The sequence below is a fragment of the Lactuca virosa genome, chromosome 6 (assembly GCF_052849685.1).
Source record: "Lactuca virosa cultivar CGN04683 chromosome 6, Lactuca_virosa_CGN04683_v6, whole genome shotgun sequence".
Taxonomy (NCBI): Eukaryota; Viridiplantae; Streptophyta; class Magnoliopsida; order Asterales; family Asteraceae; genus Lactuca; species Lactuca virosa.
Window position 1 is genome coordinate 20,575,731 of NC_136431.1, and position 23,766 is coordinate 20,599,496.

A 23,766-nucleotide genomic window follows, 5' to 3' on the forward strand; every position below is an offset into this window, starting at 1 on the left:
TTCAATGTTACCAATAATACTAAATCTGTTTCTGTTACTTTATTTTTTTATAGTGCCAACTTTTTTATACCTTTATATATATATTTTTATATGTTCTCCGTGTTTTACGCGGGTCATAATCTAGTTTCAAATTAAAACAAAGAAAACCCAAATAACGTGGGTTTTTGGATCCGGTTTATGTTCGGATCCAAACCACGCATTCGGTTCGATTCTTTATGTTTGTTCAATTCTAATCTGAAGGCCTTTCTTGAATTGACACAACTTTGAACAAGAATAATGGACTGGAATAGTAGTGGGTGACCCATTGACTCAAAATGTTTTTTTTCCCTTTCAGCCCACAACTGCAGAAGGCAATCCAGCCACTTCTCGAAAGTCGAAAGGGTTTACGTCTTTACGATTTGTTTTCTTTATCGTCTTTCATTATCTGCCGGAATATCAGTTGCCGGTGAATTAGGTTTGAAGGGCAAAATGACTGAAGTAGCTAGCAACGTTGTTCACGAAGTATTAGGTCCAAGAGCACAGGATCTAGACCAGCCAATCATCGATTACATAATTAACGTCCTCGCGGATGAAGATTTTGATTTTGGATTTGAAGGCGAAGGTGCCTTTGATGCCATTGGAGAACTTCTCGTTGATTCCGGCTGCGTTACCGACTTTGATGAATGTCACTCTGTATGTACTTGTAATTATTTCGTTTTTTGATTGCTTTTTCGTTAATTTTGTTCTGTATTCACTTACAGTTGTTAGTTACGCGTAGTTTTAGCGCATACTTTATTTGGTCATTGTTATCAATTTGTCTAATTTCTGGCAAAGATAGATAGCTTAGCTGGAAGTACACAATTACTGATAACTAAATGGTAATCAGCTCAAACTGCATAGCCTCTACTCAAATTAGACAGTCTTTTCATTTTTGGTTTGATCATCCCTAACTAATCCAGCTTTTCGGATAATAAGTACGTTAGTTTTGTGTGCCACACTGCCATTTATAGGAATTCAACTACTACTCTACTCCCCTGATTGAATCACTTCCTTGTAAACAAATATATTTTCAATCTGATAAACACAAAAGCAAGATTTGTTATTTGACTTGTCATTGCTCCTCAAACAATATTTATAGATTTGTAGCAGACTGTCTGAGAAATTTGGAAATCATGGTTTGATCAAAATAAAACCAGCAGTTAGAAGCCTTGCTACACCATTTAGAATGAACGAAGGAATGGATGAAGAGAAAGCTCCAAAAAGGAAACCTGAGCCAGTAGATGGTCCTCTGCTAACTGAACGTGACAAAATCAAGCTTGAAAGGAGAAAGAGGAAAGACGAGCGTCAAAGAGAGGTATGTCTCATATGTGTCAACGATATATATAAACTTTTAGTATATATCATCATTCATCAAGGATGGGTAACCAAGTATCAGATTTGTTCAAAATAGGTCACTAACATTATTTTGCACCATATCAGGGTCCTTAAACCTAGAATTATTGTTTGAATTATACCAATATGACTGGCTATAAACGTTGGCAACAGGTTTTACGTCCTAGTTGGTATCCAGCTATTGTATATCTGGCGTCTATGTGGCAAAATCTGTTGACATCACCATTTTTTAAAGGATTAAAGTTGAAATTGGCCAACCAACCATTTATGTTTTTTCTAGAATGGCCCCTTAATTTCTTTTTGTACGCCTAGAGTCGTTAAACAAAAAAAAAACTTGTCTTGTTTATACTATTATGATTTATGACCGGCTATAGCAGGTCATAATGGTATAAAGAGGACCAAGTTCTTTTAACAACCAAGCCTGCTATACTAAACAAACTGATACTTGCATTAACCCTTGTGGAAGTTATATCATTGGTTACAAATTACACCTGTTAGAGCTTACACGTAATAAATCAACCAGGCTCTATAGACTTAAAAATGTTGGTACAATAATATGTGAGCATTTGTCTTGATTCAAGGAGTGTAGTTAATTTTATTTTTGTGTTGTCATGTAGTATAATTTCTATTTGTTGATTGATCAGGTGCAATACCAAATGCATGTAGCAGAAATGGAAGCAGCAAAGGCTGGAATGCCTGTTGTATCTGTTAACCATGACAATACTGTTGAAGGACCTTCAGTCAGAGATATTCATATGGAGAACTTCAATGTCTCTGTTGGTGGACGTGAACTTATTGTTGATTGTACTGTAACACTTTCTCATGGAAGACACTATGGTGAGTCTTATTTTCAAGAAATCAGGATTAATGTCTTTTTTTAAATGATAGCATCATGATGTGATCATGTGATACATTCTTTACAGGGCTTGTTGGTAGAAATGGAACAGGAAAAACAACTTTCTTAAGGTATATGGCTATGCATGCCATTGAAGGTATTCCTAAAAACTGTCAGATATTGCATGTGGAGCAGGAAGTTGTTGGTGATAACACGTCAGCATTGCAATGTGTTCTTAATTCTGATGTTGAGAGAGCACAGCTGTTGCAAGAAGAAGCCCGTTTGCTAAAAATACAGGTTTGGTTTTGCTCACATGTGTAATGTCTTTACTCTTTTTTCTAAAAGGACATAAACTTTTTATGATAATTGTAGAGAGATGCTGAATTGGAGGCTGAAGAAAAGAAGGATCCGAATGGGTTAAATGTAGATGATGGAATGGCTCAGAAGCTTGAAGTGATATACAAAAGGCTGGAGTTCATTGATGCATATACTGCTGAAGCACGTGCTGCTTCTATTCTTGCGGTTGGTTTCTAATTTGTTTGATTTAGTGATTAGTTTTACATTTTTTTATGTTATATGAGTTGTGGGTTATGATCTTTATTAATTAATAATTATAATTATGTGAGGGTTTCAGGGTCTGAGTTTTACACCAGAAATGCAGAATAAGCCAACAAAAGCTTTTTCTGGAGGATGGAGGATGAGAATTGCTCTTGCTCGTGCACTTTTCATTGAGCCTGATTTGTTACTACTTGATGAACCTACAGTATGTCCCCCTCCCCTCTCTTTCATACCTTAGGGTCTGTTTGGTTGGAAGGAATGGAATGAGTCATGCTATTCCATGATCATGTTTGGTTCGCCTGTATGAATGGAATTGGATTCCTTCAGGAATGGTTTGTTCCATTTCATCAGGCAAAACAAACAGCTTCTTTTTTCATTCAAATGGGATGAACCATTTCGTTTGTTCTCTGATCCATCCTACAAAACATCACCTTACATCTTTTAGACAATAAAATAAATCTTTTTTTTTTTTTTTTTTTGTGCAGAATCATCTTGATCTTCATGCAGTGTTGTGGTTGGAAGCTTACCTAACAAAATGGCCAAAAACATTTATTGTTGTTTCTCACGCTAGGGAATTCTTGAACACGGTAACACTTTTCTGCCCTAATATTCTTGTCCCAGAAACTTTATATTTTAATTATTTAAAATCCATTGTTATGATCAACATCTTGTTTCTTGTTGTTTCTTGCAGGTAGTTACAGATATATTGTATCTTCAAGGGCAAAAACTGACTGCATACAAAGGAGACTATGATACATTTGAGAGGACACGAGCTGAACTTCTTAAAAACAAACAGAAAGCCTTTGAATCAAATGAGCGTTCAAGGGAACATATGCAGGTTTTTCTTTTGCTTTATTTAATAATAATTAAAAAAAGAAATGGAGAAACACTATGCATGTATTTTATTTTTACTCTTTTAACATTTTTTTTTATCTTATACCATTGCAGTCTTTCATTGATAAATTTCGTTACAATGCGAAACGTGCATCTCTGGTTCAATCTAGAATCAAGGTAAGGGTTACAAAATGGTTCTTATACTTTCTCATTTTTACTTCATTTAGTCCAAAACTGAATTTTTTTAAAGTTTGGTCCTTATTATAAGGTTCCATATCAATTTTGGCTTTGGAATCTTGAAATAGGGACCAAAACTGAAAAATGTTTCGGTTTTAGATTAAGCATGGTAAAACTGATAAAGCACAGGGACCGATTTTATAATTTACTTTATAAATGATCAGTAACTCTAACTCATAATATAATCATTTTTGTTGACTAATTTCAGGCACTGGAACGTTTAGGACACGTTGATGAAGTGGTGAACGATCCAGAGTGTGTGCCACTACTGTCTCTTTGATATATTTCACACTTGTTATTTTTTTTTTATCTAATTTATTTTTTTGTGTGTATGCAGTTACAAGTTTGAGTTTCCTACACCAGATGATAGACCTGGCCCACCTATTATAAGTTTCAGGTTTGTTGTTATTATAATACTAAAATATAGATGTAATATTTGTATCAGCTTAGATATGTTTAAGTTATAATATTTTTTGTTTTTTAAATGTGATCATAGTGATGCTTCATTTGGGTATCCTGGAGGCCCAATACTGTTCAGAAATTTGAACTTTGGAATAGATTTGGACAGCCGTATAGCAAGTAAGGATAATCCTTTGAAATTTTTTGTTTAGAGTTGTATTGTGTGAATATCATTTTATAACTATTTTTGCAAATTGATTTTCAGTGGTGGGGCCCAATGGTATTGGTAAGTCTACCATACTTAAGTTGATTTCAGGAGAGCTTCAACCAATCTCAGGAACAGTTTTTCGTTCGGCTAAGGTAAAACCCTAAACCCTAAACCCTAAGGTAGTGTGTTTGTGTGGTTTACAGAAATTGAAGAGGGAATGGAATAAAGCTTTACATACTGAATGAATAAAATCATGTTTGTTTGTGACAAAGGAATGGAATTGGAATGTGATTCCCTTTCTTGGGCTGATTTTCATGGAAAAGGGGAGAGAGGGATGATATAAATTACTTTTTTATTCTATAATCTTCAATGACATTAATGCTTTTAAAAAATTCCTGTGTTCAGGTTCGTATTGCTGTGTTCAGTCAGCATCACGTTGATGGGCTTGACCTTACCTCCAATCCTCTTCTATACATGATGCGTTGCTTCCCTGTGAGTTATGCTTTTTAATTCAATGGACTAAATATCTTAATATATATATTTAATTTAAATATATAATATATGTATCATGCTTATTAATGATTTTTTTTTTCTTGTGTGCCACAGGGAGTGCCTGAACAAAAGCTTCGAGGCCACTTGGGTTCTTTTGGTGTTACTGGGAATCTAGCTCTTCAACCAATGTACACCTTGTCTGGTATGTGTTTTTCTGAGTAATTTACATGTTTGGTTCCCGAGTATAGATTTTTGCATATTTGGTCCTAAAACATTCTCTTGCAGCTGAGGTTTTTGTAACATTTTTGGTCCCTAAGTATAGCTGAATTTTGCAAATTTAGTCCCAAAAGTATAGTCCATTTACTAGGAAGAGGGACTAAAAATGTTACATAAGGACCACAGTTACAAGAGAACTTTTTAGGACCAAATTTGCAAAAATCAACTATACCCGGGGACCAAAAATGTAACTTAGGCTTGTTTGTTTTTCTTATTTGTGTTGTGTGGACTGGAGCATGTTTGTATAACATGCACAGCTTCTTTATCTTTAGACTTACTGTTGTTAGTGGGATCTCTCAGGTGGTCAGAAAAGCAGAGTTGCATTTGCAAAAATAACATTTAAAAAGCCTCACATCATTTTACTTGATGAGCCGTCAAATCATCTTGTAAGTTTCAATCATTGCTTTCTTTTTATTCCATACAGAATGAATGCTCTGTCTCTGTCATCTGTGTCTATGGTTGTCAATGAGTTGACTATTTGACTTTTCTACCCTTTTATCCCATTGAGATTACAGGATTGGGTAACTTTATGCATCTATTAGTATTTAGTATTATGTGATATGACACCCTCATTGTGCCTTGTTATTACTTATATAATCCCTGGTGGGATCATCTGAATCATTGCTAACTTTTTTTTTTTTTTTTTTTTTTTTTTTCCTTGAAAGCTTGAATTTGACCCTGAAAAAGAACTCCCTTTAGAATTCTTATTTGCCAAACAATACCTTCGATACATTCCATTCCTTCCAAAAATATTTTGGAAATGTTTGGTTTGTTGATTCCGAACGGAATTGGGTTTCGAGATTCAATTTTATTGCCAAATTAACGGAATTCAATTCCGCTGGAATCTTTCAAACTCCATAATTGATGAATTTCACCATTCCTAAAGGAGGGGTGGAAGGAATTCAATTCCATTGCTCTTTTTTTATTAAAAGACCAACATACCCTCGTTATATAATGTCAAATAAAGATATATACAATAAATAAAAATATGAAAATTTATGTGGTAATTCGTAAATGCAGGATTTGGATGCTGTGGAAGCATTAATACAAGGTCTTGTTCTATTCCAAGGAGGGGTTCTCATGGTAATTAATTATACTCTAATTCACTTTAACTATTTATTTAACCTTTTTTTATATAAATTTTTATTTTATTTTGTGGTGTATTAATACTTTCAGGTGAGTCACGACGAGCATCTGATTTCGGGCAGTGTTGACCAGTTATGGGCAGTGTCGGATGGCAGGGTGACACCTTTCAATGGCACCTTCCAAGATTACAAGAAGAAACTACAATCTTTATAAGTTTTAATTATAATAATGTAAGTGTATTATGAGATTTTATTCATCGTTTTTCTTGTTTTATGTTAACAAAAGCTTTGACCTCTCAATTAATATTCATAGTAAAGAAGATTGCATCAAGTTTTATTTATTATTTACCTTTTTGCCATCCATTTCTCTGCACAAGTTCCTAAGTTAGGCTTTAACAACCAAATTGGTGATTGCTGCTTAAATATGTTATAATCACTTTATATACATCTGAATACACTCATGATCCTAGTGTTTCTGGAATTTAATAAATAATGATTGCATTAAACATGAAATTAATATCATTTTTATAAGATAATAGTATATTAGATGTGTAGGAATAGAAGGGATAATTGCATATTAACATCATCTCAAATTACATTACTCTATCAAGCTATTTATATTATCCATGTAATTAACATTTGATCATTTTTATTATCCAAATAAGCAAGGTAACCTGTAAACCCATAGTACTAGGTTAGAATGGTAGTTTTTAAACAATTGAAAAGAGTTTAATGGTAAGTCGTGTGTAAAAAAAATTGTGACTAAATATGTATTCGAAATCGTAGTACATTACCTATTATTAGGTCATAAACATTTTTTTTTTCAAACAATGTCCTGTTTTATCTCTAGGGAATGCCCTCTCCAACTAAGCTCTAATACCACACATCATTGGGTCATATTTCTGACCCATGTGACACTAACCAACTTGATTTCAAGAACCGAGTAAGTAGTTAAATATGATTGAAAATAGGCATGAAACACTTGTTAATTGCCATCTTATAGGGGCAAAGTAAGTCTTAGCGACATATTTATAGATGTCATCTCAACATATTGATCAATATTCATGTGTCATTTCGGGTCGTTGTATTATAAATATTATCCTAGTAAATGATCTTTCCTTGTATGTGTGCAAATTAATTACTTGCCAACACGGTTACGACCATCTTGGCCCAAAACAACCAACTCCAAATTTCTCTTCATTTGAAGCGTTTTTGAGGAAGGCAAACGAAAGGAATCCGAAATTAGAGAGAGATTGGAAGCTTTGAAGTGAAATTGAAGTTATAGTTATAATCCCAACACTAATGATATAGTTACCCTTGTAAGGTAGGATTCCTTTCATCCCTTGTTTAAATATCTATTAATAGTGAAACGCTCTATTGTTTTTATCAAATTCGAAATCGATTCAATTATGTGATTCAACCAGTTTACTATCGAGTTCTAATATTTAATGTTTAACTATTGATGAAAGTTCATCTCTATGAAAAAATTAGATTAGGAAGCTTTGATTGCTGAAAATTTGAAACCCTAGCTTTATAAATTATCCATGAATTTGGATTTATAGGAATCTGATTTTGATCATGGATTATATAACATCCCATCTTTCTTTACATCTTAAACTCATGAAAAATGACATTATTGCACATAATGTTTTGTTAATTTACAAAATTTGGTCCGGACGGCATTTAGTCCACTAAGGAAGTTACAACTAACTACCATCAACCATAGTGAAGCATATCACAGTTACAGAAAAACGGCACTATGTTAATAGAACCATAACATTTTAGTCTCGTAGATATAAAGATACTTGATAGGAAAATAGTGTTAATTAAGATAGATATCACTAACAATTTATAATGATTTTAACATAAACAATGTTGATGTTAACATGAAAATTTATTGAAGAAATATGTTTATGATATATGAGAAAACGACTACTACAATCCCCATATGTTATGAATCTTGGGGCCACAAAAAGAATGGCAATCATTGAAGAATAGTAGCATTCAATAATTACACTTTTATAGTATATTTTAGTTGGATTAGGAGATAATGGGTTAGTGGAAATTAGTAATGCCAAGATTCTTGAAATATTTAAACATTCATATTATCATATACATGTTATTTTGATTTTGTATAAACAGATCAATTGTTTTGATATAATATGGAAGTCTTAAGTTTGAATATCAAATATATGTAATACTTCCTAATTTAACTCTCTCTCTCTCTCTCTCTCTCTCTCTCTCTCTCTCTCTCTCTCTCTCTCTCTCTCTCTCTCTCTCTCTCTCTCTCTCTCTCTCTCTCTCTCTCTCTCTCTCTCTCTCTCTCTCTCTCTCTCTCTCTCTCTCTCTCTCTCTCTCTCTCTCCCTCCCTCTCCCTCTCCCTCCATTGTTTAATAAAAAAATTGTTTTTTTTTTCTTTCTCAATATCTATTATATCATTTCAATATATATCAAATACAAGTAATTAATTTGAAACTCAAAAACAAACTGAAAAATCATAAACAAGTTAAGAACCTAAAAATATAAAAAATAAATTCAAAATTTCCGATATATGAGATTTTGAACCTACCGTGCAAAAGAGTTCGAAAATTCAAACTACTTTTTCAGGAAAAAACAATTTTCGAACTTGTTTTTTTATCAGAATTTTGTTTTTTCAAAATTATGCACTACCTTTTTTTTTTTTTAAATATATTTTCATTAGGGTAAATAACTCTAAAATGTAAGATCAATTGGTAAACATGAAATCATATAATATAATTTCTTATATCATCCTTAAAACGACACAAATTATTGACTAATCACTTTCAAATAGTGGGTTGCTTAGTCAATTCTAGTGGCTAAGATGGTATATATAAGAGATAAAGGAAGCATTTAACAACTTAATTAATTAACTTTTGGGATTTCAAAATCCACAGGTGTGGTCAAGTGGGATTTTGCATCCAAACACAAGACAAGCCCTAATCACGACTTTACACAATATTTTTTTGAAAAATTAAGTAGTAATCAATCACAATTCTTGAATGCTCAAATAATTTTTAATATTTTTTAATTTAACATTTTTTATTGTTTATTTTAAGTTGTACATGGTTGTACAAGGAACATTTCTCACAGCCATTCTAATATTCTAATATACTATTTTTTTTCATAGGTTAATTAAACGTCTAATAAATAGTTTCAAAATTGCATTTGGTTATAATTAAGATGGTTATTTACCTATTTAGCGAGAAGCAGAATGATGGAATAGATGTATGCATTAGGGAGCAAGGTTTAGACCACACATGATAGATTGTCGGGGTCTATGATCCACAAGAGAGGGACACATAGAGGTAAACTCTATCCAAGTCATAAAGATGGATTAGTTAAAATGCAGGGTATCCATATGAGTCGTTTGCACGAGAAGGCCTGTTAATGTTAATGTTAAAGTTAAAGGTTTGCACGAGAAGGCCTGTTATATCATTAGAATCAAAGAATGGTTTGAAAATGGTATGACATGAAACACGATGAACACTAAATTAATTGTTTCTATTTCTTTTTGGGAGGAAAGTGGAACGACAAAACCACATACATTTTAATATACACCACGTTACCAAATCTCCCTCCAAACAAGACAAAAAAATATCATTATAATTAGTTTTTTTTTTGTTGAAAATTTAGAATTTGTATGTGAACACATATGAGAATTTTAACTTCACTTATAGATAACTTGATATTGGATTCATTTTAGTTGGTTAGATATAAATATTTGTCAACTTATGTTGGATGACACCAAAACAAGTAAACATTTCAGACAAATATCAAACAATTTCAGCGAAACTCATGAAAATAAAACTTCTGAGAAAACATAAATCAAAAGGAACATAATATTTAACGTGGTTCGGTCAAGGTGACCTACATCCACGGGTGTGTGTGTGTGAGAGTGAGTGAGAGAGAGAGAGAGAGAGAGAGAAGATTTTATTAATTTTCTGGAACTATTACAATCACTCAAAATTGTATCTCACTTTGAGCTCTCACAGAAATCTAGCAATTTAGAATGATGAGGATATGAACCTATTTATAGGCAAGCATGAGAAACCCTAATTCTGATGGGCAAGACCCATCCATAATTAACCCATTTAGGGGATCCCCTAATCTCCAACCAATCACGGAGTGCCATGTAGACGGTTCTAGAACCTTCAACCTCATGAGCATAAACCAAACACATGATGGAGCACCATGAGTCATAGTGGAGCATCATGATCACTAGTGGCCCAACATCCATCATGGTGACACAACATGGTGTATTCCTTGAGCATCACCAACTTCCGAGCAATCTTGAACACTCTTGAGCATCATAGAGGACTGCATAACATACAGATCATCAGGGTACCACAATGGCACACCTCACACCAAGATGGCGCAAATTGCATGATGACGGCCCATCTTGTGCAATGATGGCGCAACATTCTTCAGGAATGGCGCAAGATATTTTACTTTGGCGCAACATCTTCCACTTGGCGCAACATCTATCACTTTGGCGTAACATCTTCCATAAATGGCGCAACATCTTCATGAATGGGGTTTACTTGGATTGCATTATCTTACATCATGACCGATGTGATGGGTCTCAACCATGGAGGTAATGGAGCCGAGGATCCACCATATCTAGTAGGCTTTGGTCGTGGACAACACACAGAGGATGATAAGTCTAATTATGGTTTATTTAATTAATATATTTATTTAGTTATTATAACTAATATTTTTAATTATATCTTTCAGCTTTTCCAACAAAAAGAACAAGAGCATTGGTCAAAAACATTAAACTCTCAAAGCTATTACAGAAAAACAAGGGGAAACCTGTGGCTTTGGATTTTGACAGAGATACTACATTGTCCCCTATCGGGAAACATGGTAATATGTTTTCCCATGATATTGGGCGATATATGTGGGAGAACATCCCTTTTAGCGTATATGGTTGGGACAATGTTTCCCCCACTTTTAGCGTATACATCTAAAGGTGAATTATTTATATGATAATATTTTAAGTTTATTTGTGATTGATATTTAATTAACTAACTTTTTTGTATTTGTAAAAAAAGTTTGATTTGGATCGGGTTTCTTTGGATCCCCAGAGTGCTAGGTTGTTGCAGGACATTGATGCATCTCTACAAAAATGTTATAGAGACCGAAAAAGTAAAACGAGTAATCTTTTTTAGAGAATCAAAGGGCTTGCAGATATCCTAAGAGCATTAGCCAACCCACCCCAAGGGTATGTCACCTGGTAGTTGGTAGCAAGCAGTTGAACATTTTCAAACAACCGAATTTATAAAGCGTTCGATGACAAACAAAGTAGTATGTAAGCAACAAAAACACGCAAAGAAAGGAGGGTCGTGCTAGTATAGTAGTGTTTGTTTAAAAAAAGTAAGTTATAATATATCTAATTGTTTATTTAAAGTATAATTAATCTAATTGTTAATATTAAATAAAATGTTTTAACTAAAGAAAGAAGTTTATCACCATTGTGACGGCCACCGCCACAATCACATGTAAAATAAGACTATTTAATTTCAAAATTTCATATATATAGTTTGGTTATAGTTTGATATGTTGGTATTTGTAGTTTAGTAATTGTTAGTTTGTTATATTTTGGTAATTGTTAGTTTAATTATATTTTGGTAATTGTTTGTTTTGTTATAGTTTGATATGTTGGTAATAGTTAATTTTTAGTAATAGTTTGATATATTGGTAATTGTTAGCTTGATAATAGTTCCATATATCATTAATTGTTAGTTTAGTAATAGTTTTATATGTTGGTAATTGTTAGTTTTGTAATAGTTTCATATGCTAGTATTTTGTAGTTTGGTAATGGTTAGTTTAATTATAGTTTGATATGTTGATAATTTGTAGTTTGGTACATGTTAGTTTGGTTATATGTTCGTAATTTATAGTTTTATAATTTGACGTGTTGGTAATATATTTTGTACTTTTCTTATATTTTGTTAAGTTGTTGGTTTAACTTATAAGATTTTTTTTTTTTTTTTTTTTTTTTTTTTTTTTTGTAGTTGGATATGTTTCAAATAATGCTTAAAGACCTGACATGTAGTACAACACTTGAAGAGTGGTTTTGATCTTTGTCGCAACGAAATGGTACCGGATGGCACGAGGGGAACGATGACGACATATAACTATTTTTTAGAATTTATGTAATTTTTTGTTAGAATTATATCATGCCCTTAATGTTTGGATTAATATTTTGGGATGCCATATTATTAAATTTTAGTGTTTGGATCTATTTTTCTGCGATTAATATTCCGTAGCAGTTTTTAATTTTAATAGCATTTTTCTGCATTTGGAAGGTGCGGTTTCAAAAAAACTAAAAAAACATAAAACAAAAATTAGTGGCGTCACCTTTAGTGGCGACAGATGGATTAGTGACGATGGGACATTAGTAGCGACATAAGGCATTAGGTGCGACGTTGCGCAATAGTGGCGACACTTGGAGCATTATGTATGAACCAACAATGACGACCTTTTAGCGGCGACGTTTCACCACTAAAGGTATTAGCGTCGACATTCAGGACTTTTATATGCAACGGACGTCGCCACTAGAATTTGATATTCTTATAGTGATAAACGGTTTATTTATATGTGTATAATATACATAACGATATGGTTTATAATAAATATAGCAAAATATGTGGTTTATAAGAAATATAGCAATATGATCGTTGACTTTATAAAAGATAATATCTAAATTTTAACAGGGCCGGTCCAAACGTCTTGCGGGCCCAGGGCGAAAAGAAAAAAATGGGCCCCTAAAATAATAAATAAAATAAAATTTAATTTAAAAATAAACACATCGTTCCAAAGTCCACAAAAATCAATATTAATATTAGAAACATAAATATGACCACACCATTACCTAAAAGAGAAATTAGAATCATTTTAATTCAAATTAGTTTTTCTTCAATCAAACTAGATGAACTTAATGGTTTGAAAAAATTATGCATGGATCCTTTATAAGTTTGATTGAAGGCATCAAAAAAATTTCTTTTCTTCCTTTTTTGGCTTCCAGATAAATGTTTTTTGGAAAACATTGTAGATTGTCAATAGTTAAACACTATCTACTTATGGGAAAAGATTACATCTGATTTTTGGTATATGATTTATGTCTCAAAGTTGTAGAAGCCTAATATCATATTCAATTTAAATCAAGGTGCAACTGCAAATTACAAACAATCAAACATCTGAAAATTAGAACTGGATTTAAAGTTTTGAATTCTGAATCATATATCAACAAAAAATATTACCTTCTTAAGTAAAAAATCTAAAACGTAGGTAGAAGATATAAAGTCAAGTCTCGAGAAATCTGAGAACATCCAAAACCAGAAAAAAAAAATATAAGCTTTCAGGATTTGATTAGATACCAGGAATAGGAACGTGAATACAAAATAAAATCAGAAACAACACTAAAACATCAGAAAAATTAGAATTGGATTTAAATTTTTGAGTTTTGAATCAGATATTTACAAAAAAATTACCTTGTTAAGTAAAAAATATGAAACGTAGGTAAAAGCTAGAAAGAATTGACAGTCCAGTCTCCAGCAATCTGAGACACAGATGCACAAACAAAATAAAAAAAAAATAAATAATAAAAAAATATAAGAAACATGAATAAGAAATCAAATCAGAAACTAATAATAGTTGAAAAACAAAAGAATCAGAGGAAAAAATACAAACAAAAAAATCTATAGCTAACCTTATGGTTTTTATCTCATTCGTTGGGTCCTTTGCAAATTTGCATTCAATCAACATAACTGATTCTGGTAAGAGACTACGAGAAGGGAAGAAGTCGCGCGACATAACTGATTATGAATCATTATTTTGATTAGGATTCACGAGGCAACGATTAGGATTCACGAGGTGTCGATTTGATTAATTGGTTCCCACCTGATGTAGATTCCTGAAAGACACCCTAAACGGCCGTGTTTGCTTAACGTTACTTCAAAACGCATTCCAGAGTCTAGATAAAAAGAGGTTATTTCATTGGGCTAAAGTTAGGTTAATTTGGTAATCGGGCCCTTAGAAGACATATACATAAAATTTATTTTTTATATATGTATATATATTATATATTTCAGAAATTTTGGACCCCTAAGAGTCGTGGGCCCTGGGCGGTCGCCCGGATTGCCCACCGTCAGGACCGGCCCTGAATTTTAATATATTGTTAAAGAATTTGGATAAATATAATATGAGAAATCTCCGATAAAGTCATAATATTTTGGGTCGGTTTACAGTTTAATCTCAACTTTTATTTTTTTAATAGAAAAATCCTGATTGTTTTACATTTAAAATTAGAGAAACGATCTTTATTTTTTTTTCAACAGAAAATGACAGATTATCCTATAAAATTAGATAATTGAGACTTTTCATGTTCAAAAAATAAATGTTGAGATTAAACCGTAAACTAACAAAAAAATATTGGGACTTTATCGGAGATTTCCTAATAAAATATTTTAAAAATGACAGACTATATACACTTCCTTAAAGGATAACTCTATAGGCACCTCCATCATTACTAACTAGAGGGTTACCCCCGCTCCGCGGGGGGCAGAATCTCAATCTCATCAGCTAAAAATAAATCAGACTCGGCGCGACATAAACAGAGAAAGATGCTTGATTGGTTGAAGCTCCTTTTCAGTCTATTTCCAGCCGACAAAAGCCATAACAAATTATGTTTCCCTTATTCTACCTCCCAATTTCTTTCTATTCCTAAAACAACATTGTACAAAAATAAAGGTTTTGTCAAGGTGTATGAAGTTTTGAATTTTCTAAATAAAAAAGTAACCTTATCAAGTGCATACATTTGGAAAAGAGTTGTTACCTGGATGGTTAATCAACTCAAGAAATTTGTGCTTTATGTATGTAGCACTTCATATACTTCTTATGAATTCCCAAAATTTTCCATTATAGCATGCATATGGCAAAGCCTGCGTATACCTAGTAAAACAATACAAAGTCAGAGTATAAGCTTTTTATAACATCATAGTTTCAAAAATAAACCAATTATTCTATTATATTTTGAAAAGTGAACCAAGAATAGCATTGTACTTATGATTTTTTCTTGTTACAACAGCATACTTTTAAGAAAATGGAACAATATGAAAGTAGGATGCTACTTCCATATTTAGTACATTCACATTCACATGCGTATAGAAATAGAATAAGGATATCAAAACACCCACATACATGTTATAACTGTGTAGAACATAAGTATTTTTGAATTTCTCTGATTCACATTCACCAGCTAAAGGAGGGTGCAATAGTGATGGTGTCATACACCTTCATTTATACACATAATTCCAAAATAGAACCGGTAAAAAGCTGAACGGAAAAGATTTTTTTTACCTAAATCGGCAACAACTTTCTAAAAAGGGGTCAGAGGTGTTGTTCGAGTTATCCCCAAACACCTTCAATCCAACTTTTTTTCCATTTTGAAATGTTGATTTCACCTGCATGAGTGATGAGGTATGAATCAGGTAGGATACGTGATTAAAAACTATAATAATTACTTTTTGTGGAGGGATATGTTATGAAGAAATGCAAGTAGGGTGGTATAATGGGCATATCAATGAAACTGCGTTGCTATTTCTTGCATTTAAACCTAAAACAAACAAAAGACTTAAAGTCATAATTCATTTTTAATTGATGTTTAAAAGCAATGTATACGGAATTTTTTTTAAATTTATTATTATTATCAATTTTTTTTATTATAATTATTATAGTGTCAAATTGATTTTCTCTTAATGACCCATGAACGATTAATAGATTTGTTTACTTTTATTAAAATATTACTACCAAATTATTAATTATGTAATATGACCAATAACGTTGTATGCATTCATTACTTCTTGATTAACACAAAAACAATATTAACTTTTATTTTAGTGTATAGCCTATGAAAAAATTCTATATTAGCAACATAAGAAATGTTTATGTATAAAATAGTTTATGATGGTGACAAAATAAAATTGGAGTTAGTAGGAGAAAATAGTGGATTTGAGGCAACCTGAATACAAAGGAAAGATCATTTTGTTTAAGGTGTTCCTGAGAAAAGTACCAAACATGTTAAAAATGACATAGTTTTAGATAAATGTGTTTGATTTCAACAAAAGTGAAAAGCCTTTTTAATACATACAACCTATCCAAGAAGTATTTAACTCGGTTAAGTCATTGATGGAGTCCTCTCGATAGTGTTAACCTGAAATTAAATGTAGCAAACAACATTAAATAACAGAGATTGGTTGGGATATAACAAAAAAAATGGTATGATTATAAGATTATGCAGCCTAACCTCCAATCCAACAGGAAACCAGAATGAAAGGAGATCTTTAGACGTTAATGAGTAGACACATCGAAGTAGACAAACGGGTTGTTCTTTCTCATCTTCTTTGTATTTGGGACTAATCAATTCAAGATTCCTCAAAAGCACTCTTTCGGCGTACTACATGTTTAAAGAGAAAATGGTTTAATAAACAGATAACTATAGCATAATATGGAAAAAAAATATTACAACCATTGATATGTTAAAACTATTTAGACAGAAACTATGCAGCAACATAGGGTATCACGTGTTGTTAACTGTGTTATCAGGAGAGAGGTCAGAGGGTCAGAGTAGGCTTACCTCATATCGGAGAGTAAGAATTGAGGGAGAGATGTACGAATAAATGCATAATCTTGATGAATTGAATATGGCTGAAAGCATTCAAATTCAACAGTTTATGTACATAATAACATTAAGAAATCGTTACAAAATTATGATTTAAATTTTTCCAAATTAACCTGTTCAACAACAATAATGCTAACTTCTGCATCAGTTGCCTGAAAAAAATGGTAAACGTAGCATACACAATAACAACTGAACATAACAGTAATTTACTCCAATAATGCTAACTTCAGCCTGTACTTTGCCCTATCATCTCCATTGGTTTTCAGCCATGGTTCGAAAGTTAGGGTATTCAATTAAGAATTAATATCAAGAAATAGATGCGTAATCAGTTTGGCCCAAAGCGAAATTCCATCTGTTGTCAAATAAAACCTAATCCACATCCATGTGAAGAAAAAACATACATGAAGATGCAATGTCGGAAGCAGAGGATCGCCTCTTCGACCCCTGTGGGTATTGTTGCTCGTTGCCTTCTTTTTCTGTTCTTCAAGAGAACCAGCACTTGAAGCCGATCGAAACGTAGAAAGTCTAACTTTCTTCTTGTTGTCTTCTTAACTGTGTGTTACTTATGTGATCCCAAATCTGAATACAGAGAATAGAATGATGATTATAAAGAAAATAATATCTTTTATTTTAAATTTCTAATGAGTTATTATTATTTGATGATATCGTCATAACAACCTCTCTGCTCCAACCTTCCTTTTCAGGTCCTTGAGTTTCTTTGTGGCTACAGAACCCTGCAAGGCAGTATCAATAGATCAACATTGTTTTGAAAATAAGGAATCCAAATGCAAACTACAAATTTTGCAACATATAAGCCATATATCCATAAATAGGACTAAGATTTGAAACCCAATGGAGATTTAAAAAAAAAAAAAAGATTTTGACTGGGAATTCTAACTTAGTTGTCCTTGGGTATCCAGTGAATGACCAAATACGCACAAGGTTAAACAGATAAACACATAATAAATTAATAGTAAAGAAAGACTTTAATTTGTAATCTAAGAGAACACACTTCACACAACAAATGTCATGAACGAACCCCCTGAATAAATTAGAGAGAGTTTTATTCTCTTGTTCTGCCACATACCTGTATTGAAATCATGAAATGAAACATTATATAATGACATCAAATAGGTACACATCTGTCATCAAGAAATAAAAAATGGGAATAATCTGAAAATGATAACAGGCGTGTAAGGTTGCACCATATAGGCCATTTGATAAAAAAAATGTAAAATATACAGACAAAACAGAAGAACTATGATAAAAGGTCGGTACACTGTTATTTGTTTTCGTTTTTGTCCTCAATCTGATTCCATGCTCCATCCCTTTGGCCTTCTTCTTTGATATCATATTCTTTGAATGGACAAAACCGCAACATCAGTCGTCATCACCACATCATCTATAAATCAATCAACATCAAAGGAACTATAAAAAAAACTAATATAACCAAAACATCATACATAAACCCGCATAAATGAAAGCAGGTAAAAAGAAAGTAAAAAAGATAACTATTCTTTGGAGCAATATATCGAGCAGTTGGTGTGCGCAACAACTGCAAAAATAACTTGCGACAAAAATAAAAACCCAGTGAAAAATTGGGTTTGATGGTGAGGACGACCAGATATAGAAAATCGACAAATAGTAGTAAGCGGTTCTAACTTTGGCTCCTAGGTTTGAAGTTATGTTCCTTCCTTACCTTACCGATGAGACCTGTTCGAGTTGGAATAAAATGGCACAGACAAGACGGCAGGAGTGGAAGTGATCGACATTTTTATATCTATAAGGATTCTATTACAGCAGAAGTGGAGTAAGAGAGGAAAACGAAAGTAGAAGAGAAGCAAAATCGAATCGATTGCAGAGAGAGAGGGATGAAGAGAAAAAAAAAGTTCGTAGTAGGAGGATGACCGGTGGAGAGCGTATGAGCATCTGATGGAGGCAGTGAGAAAAAAAAATCAAATACATGAGATAAGGCGGTGGAACAATCGGTGAATCGGTGGGGTGGTTATCAAAAGGTTCGAGAAGCATCTCAATCTCTTTTGGTGATGGAAGTAAACAGATTGAAAATGTAAAAGAATTGGTAATAAGGATAACGAAGATAAAGGAGAGACAAAACACAGGTATACCAATCAACCCTGGAAAGAGAATAGAAAGAAATTTGGTCGGAGAGGCGGTGGAAATTTCCAGAAAGAGAACACGTGTCGAACGTCTGTCCAACACACCAACCCAGATATAAAATTTTCACAGAAACCTAGAGGGAGCAAATTGTAATTTTAAGAAAGAAGTGGGGCATTTTTGACGGACATGAAAGCCCAAACACAATTGACAATAGACAAATAAACAGGGACTACTTTTGCCAACCCACTGTTCCTTTTTTTCACATCTTTAATATATATATAATAATTACATTCACTATCTTTTAATTTTTTGTTTTAGCTAGGATCTAAATAAAGTTATGCGTGACTTGGCGACATGTCAACTTAATATTTTATGAGTCATGGCGAGTCATGACGAAACCATGACAAACTTTTTAAAACCTTCGTTTTTAGTATATTTTGTCTTTTATTGTCTTTTTTTCTTTTCTTAATATTATTTAATTGATTTGATTTATTATTATTATTATTATTATTATTATTATTATTATCATCATCAAAATAATATTATAAATAACAATAATATAAATAATAATAACAAAGCAGAGCTTGGTTTTGTTTATAATCAGATATATTGACAGTTTTAGTATTATAACTGTGTGGTGTATTATGCGTATTATGCAAAACATAAACATTTAGTTGGACATTATACAAGGATTCTCATCTAGCATAACGTTTTGATTTGTACGTACGCGTTATACAAGGTTTCTATTATAGTTCAGACCACTCATATGTTATTTTTCTGACTATCGTTATGTAAATTTTTTTGTTTGGACTGTTCATATGTTATTTTTCGTTCGGACTATCCTTGTGTTATTTTTTTCGATTGGATTATCCACATGTTATGTCTGTCGTTTAGACTATCCCTGCGTTATTTTTTGTTCAGATTATCTCCGTGTTATTTTTTCGTTCTGACTATTCTTATGTTAGTTTTTTCGTTCCGACTATCGATGTGTTTTTTTTTCCTCGTTCGAACTATACATGTGTTTTTTTTACTATCTTGTGTTATGTTTTCGTTTGAAATATCTCTGTGTTATTTTTTTCGTTCTGACCATCCATGTATTATTTTTTTTATTCGGACTATCCCTGTGTTATTTTTTCGTTCGGGCTAACTTTGTGTTATTTTTTTTCGTTCGAACTATCTATGTGCTATTTTTTCCGTTCGGACTATTATTGTGTTATTTTTTTGTTTGAATTATCCCATGTTATTCTTTTGTTGTGATTTTCGTAAAAAATATTTATTGAACAATACATAGATAGTTCGAATAAAAAAATAACACAATGATAGTCCAAACGAAAAAATAACACATGGATAGTCCGAACAAAAAAATAACATATGGATAGTCGAGACGAAAAAATAACACATAGATATTCCGAACGAAAAAATAACATATAGACAGTCCAAACGAAAAAATAACATAAGGATAGTCAGAACGAATAAAATAACATATGGATAGTCCTGATGAAAAATGTAACATAACGATAGTCGGAACGAAATATAGGGCGTCTATAAATGTCAATAATAATAATAATAATAATAATAATAATAATAATCTACTCTAATAAATAAATATCTTTTTAACGCATGTCACATTCATTCATTTTGTCATATATCATTTTGTGGTTACTTTAAATTATTTTACATTCCACATGTCATTATATTGTCTTTTTTTTAATTAAATTTTACATTGTATTTTTTTGAAACGGCAATCTAATCTACTCCTAAACTACACCTTAAATCCACCTATGTCCACGACGGGACTTGAACCCTCAACCTCAAAGAGGGAGGGCAACACCAGATACGGCTTAGCCCTTTGGTCATTGTATTTTAATGTAATAAGTACAATGATTAGAATTTCATATTTAAATTATCTTTTAAATAAACTCATTTAATACATGAGTCTTGACCTAGTAAATTATAAAAAAAAAAAGACAACAAAAAGAAAATAAAATATTTTAATATGATTGATATTAAGGTAATTAGAAGGTAATTAGAGATTTTGGGGAGACATGGAATTAGTAATGGGGTACATCTTATTAAATTAATAGTGAATTTGTTAATTGAATGCATCGAGCAATTCGCCGGTTGGATTGGAAGGAAGGACGAATCTTTGACTTCCCTCGAAGTCAAAATCTACCTTCATATATTCAAAAATCAATTAATTGTTTATGTAATAACATTTAGAAAACAAAAGTAATAACGGAATAAATAAATAGAGATACAATTAACCAGAAAAATTGGAAGATATATATAAAAGAGAAAATTACAAATTTAGCCAAATACATTAATTACTTTGTAGAAAATAGCAAAAAAAAACTCAAATTACAAAAATAGCCCTTAAAATCGCAGATGGATTAAACTCATCTGCGATTTTGCCTTTCCATCTGCGATTTTGTGAAGTCCATCCGCAATTTCGTGGGATCTAGGATAAAAACATTTTTTTTCTTCATTTTTCACTCTCTTTCTTGAAGAAACTCTCTCTCTCTCTCTCTCTACGATTTCCTTAGAGCTATTATCGATGATATCATGGACGATTTCCTTAGAGATGCTTTAAACAAAATTTCCAAAAAAATAACAACAAAAATGATAATTTATTGAAAAAGTTTATATATAATAAGGTTGTTTTGTAGTTAAACCTATCAATTTCATAGTCAAAATTTAAAAAAAAAAAAAAAACCGAAAAAACGAAAAAAAAAATCGCAAAATCGCAGTTCTAAAGGAGAGGAAATCGCAGATGGACATAGTCCATCTGTGATTTTAGACTGAAAAATGGGTATATATACAGCGAAAAAAAAAAACCAACTGCGAACGTACAAGTGGCTAAAGCACGTCTGTGCTTTAGCCACTTGTACCTTCGCAGATGGCATGGCGAAATCGCAGATGGATTATACCCATCTGCGATTTTAGTGACTAAAAATGCAATTTTGTTTTTTTTTTGGCTATTTTCCACAAAGTAATTAGTGTATTTGGCTAAATTTGCAATTTTCTCTATATAAAATATACATATCTCAAAGCTATCACAAAATTGAACAATGTCGTAATTTTATATCGTGGACAACACAATTGAACGTTTTTTTACTATAAGTTCAAAATTATATGAAGATCTAACATTAAAATTAGCATTTGATTGGAAGTTTTGATTTAATTAATCAAAGAGTAATTGTTTGTTGTTAATTAGTAAAATTTAGTTTATATTGCCATTTACAGAAATATGATAAACTAATTTTGGGCTTTCAAATGTACAAAATGATTGCCAAAAGATTTAGATTAAAGGTTGTTGCATTTTAAAAGGTAAATCGAAGTTATACTCGTAACTTTAAGAAAGAAAAAATTACAAATGACTAACAAGTTATTTTATTTATTTATTTTAATCGTTCAATTTATTTTGACTATCTGTTAGATAATTAACGTTACAAAATATTCTCAATTTGGCACTTTTAAGTTTTAAACGACTATAGCATTTTATCTGGCTTATGTGGTGCTTTTTAAATAATTTATATTAAAAGTTGGTTAGAATAATCGAGCTATAGCCCTTATCTGAATTGTTACCCTCTACTTTTTAATTAATTCTAACCTAATTTTTTGGAAACGGCAAATGAATTAACGGAGCCTACACGTACTTTTAAACGTGCATCCCAGGTCGAGCTCCGCAAAACGGGCAAACCCAGCCCCTGATGGGATTTCCAGGGAAAATTCCCCCACAATGAGCACTTAAAGAGGATTTATGGAATCCCAAAGATTCGAACATCCAACCTCACCCCACTGTGGGTTATAAACCCGGTACATCACTACCAGCTAGGCTGGAGATCATTTGTGTAATTCTAACCTAATTGAAGTAACAAACTAAAATGCCAAGTCATATGTAATATTATTTTAATCCAAATTCTTAAAAAAATATCACTTACACAGGTTAAGACTATATCTAGCTAAAGAGACTAAAATGAAATCTAAAATTAGACAAAACTAATAATAAACAAATAGAATAATTCGTTGATCATTTATAACAACTTTTCTTATTATTTTAATCCAAATTCTTAAAAAAATATCATTTACACAGGTTAAGACTATATCTAGCTAAAGAGACTAAAATGAAATCTAAAATTAGACAAAAACTAATAATAAACAAATAGAATAATTCGTTGATCATTTATAACAACTTTTCTTAAAATTTAACCGGTATTATTTATGATACTTAGTTAAAATAACTAAGAAGATACGATTTTAGAAAGTGTATTACATATTGACAAAAATTAATTCAATAATTAGAATGGACAAATGTGGTTATTTTCAACATTTTCTTTTCAAAAATTTGTAATTAAAATAAAGTATTCAAATATGGATGATTATATATAATAATCCGTTTTCTTGCAATAGCTTATCGATCTTCTTTTTTAATTATCATCATTTCCGTTAAAAATGTAAACATATTATGAAATTAGCAAGCACTCAACTATTATGACATCACCTTTTGTACAACATCAAAACAAGTAAACATATCATGACAAAACCTTGGGCATTATATTGATTTCTATATTACTTTCTTTTTTAATCGGATATTTTGAATTAAAGTCTATATTAAATATATTAATCACAAGACAAATATGCAATTCTC

General features: G+C 31.7%; 1 protein-coding gene across 1 annotated transcript; it reads left to right on the forward strand.

The window, feature by feature from the left end:
- Positions 1-341: 341 nt before the first annotated feature.
- ABCF3 (general control non-repressible 3) lies at positions 342-6,639 on the forward strand. Its single transcript, XM_079055707.1, has 18 exons — positions 342-672; positions 1,118-1,333; positions 2,016-2,208; positions 2,295-2,503; positions 2,579-2,728; positions 2,841-2,969; positions 3,250-3,351; positions 3,456-3,602; positions 3,713-3,775; positions 4,044-4,090; positions 4,173-4,232; positions 4,332-4,414; positions 4,500-4,594; positions 4,848-4,934; positions 5,049-5,136; positions 5,511-5,596; positions 6,231-6,293; positions 6,387-6,639. The coding sequence occupies exons 1-18, from the start codon at positions 469-471 to the stop codon at positions 6,507-6,509; spliced, it is 2,145 nt and encodes a 714-aa protein (XP_078911833.1). The 5' UTR covers positions 342-468; the 3' UTR covers positions 6,510-6,639.
- The last annotated feature ends 17,127 nt before the right edge of the window (positions 6,640-23,766 follow it).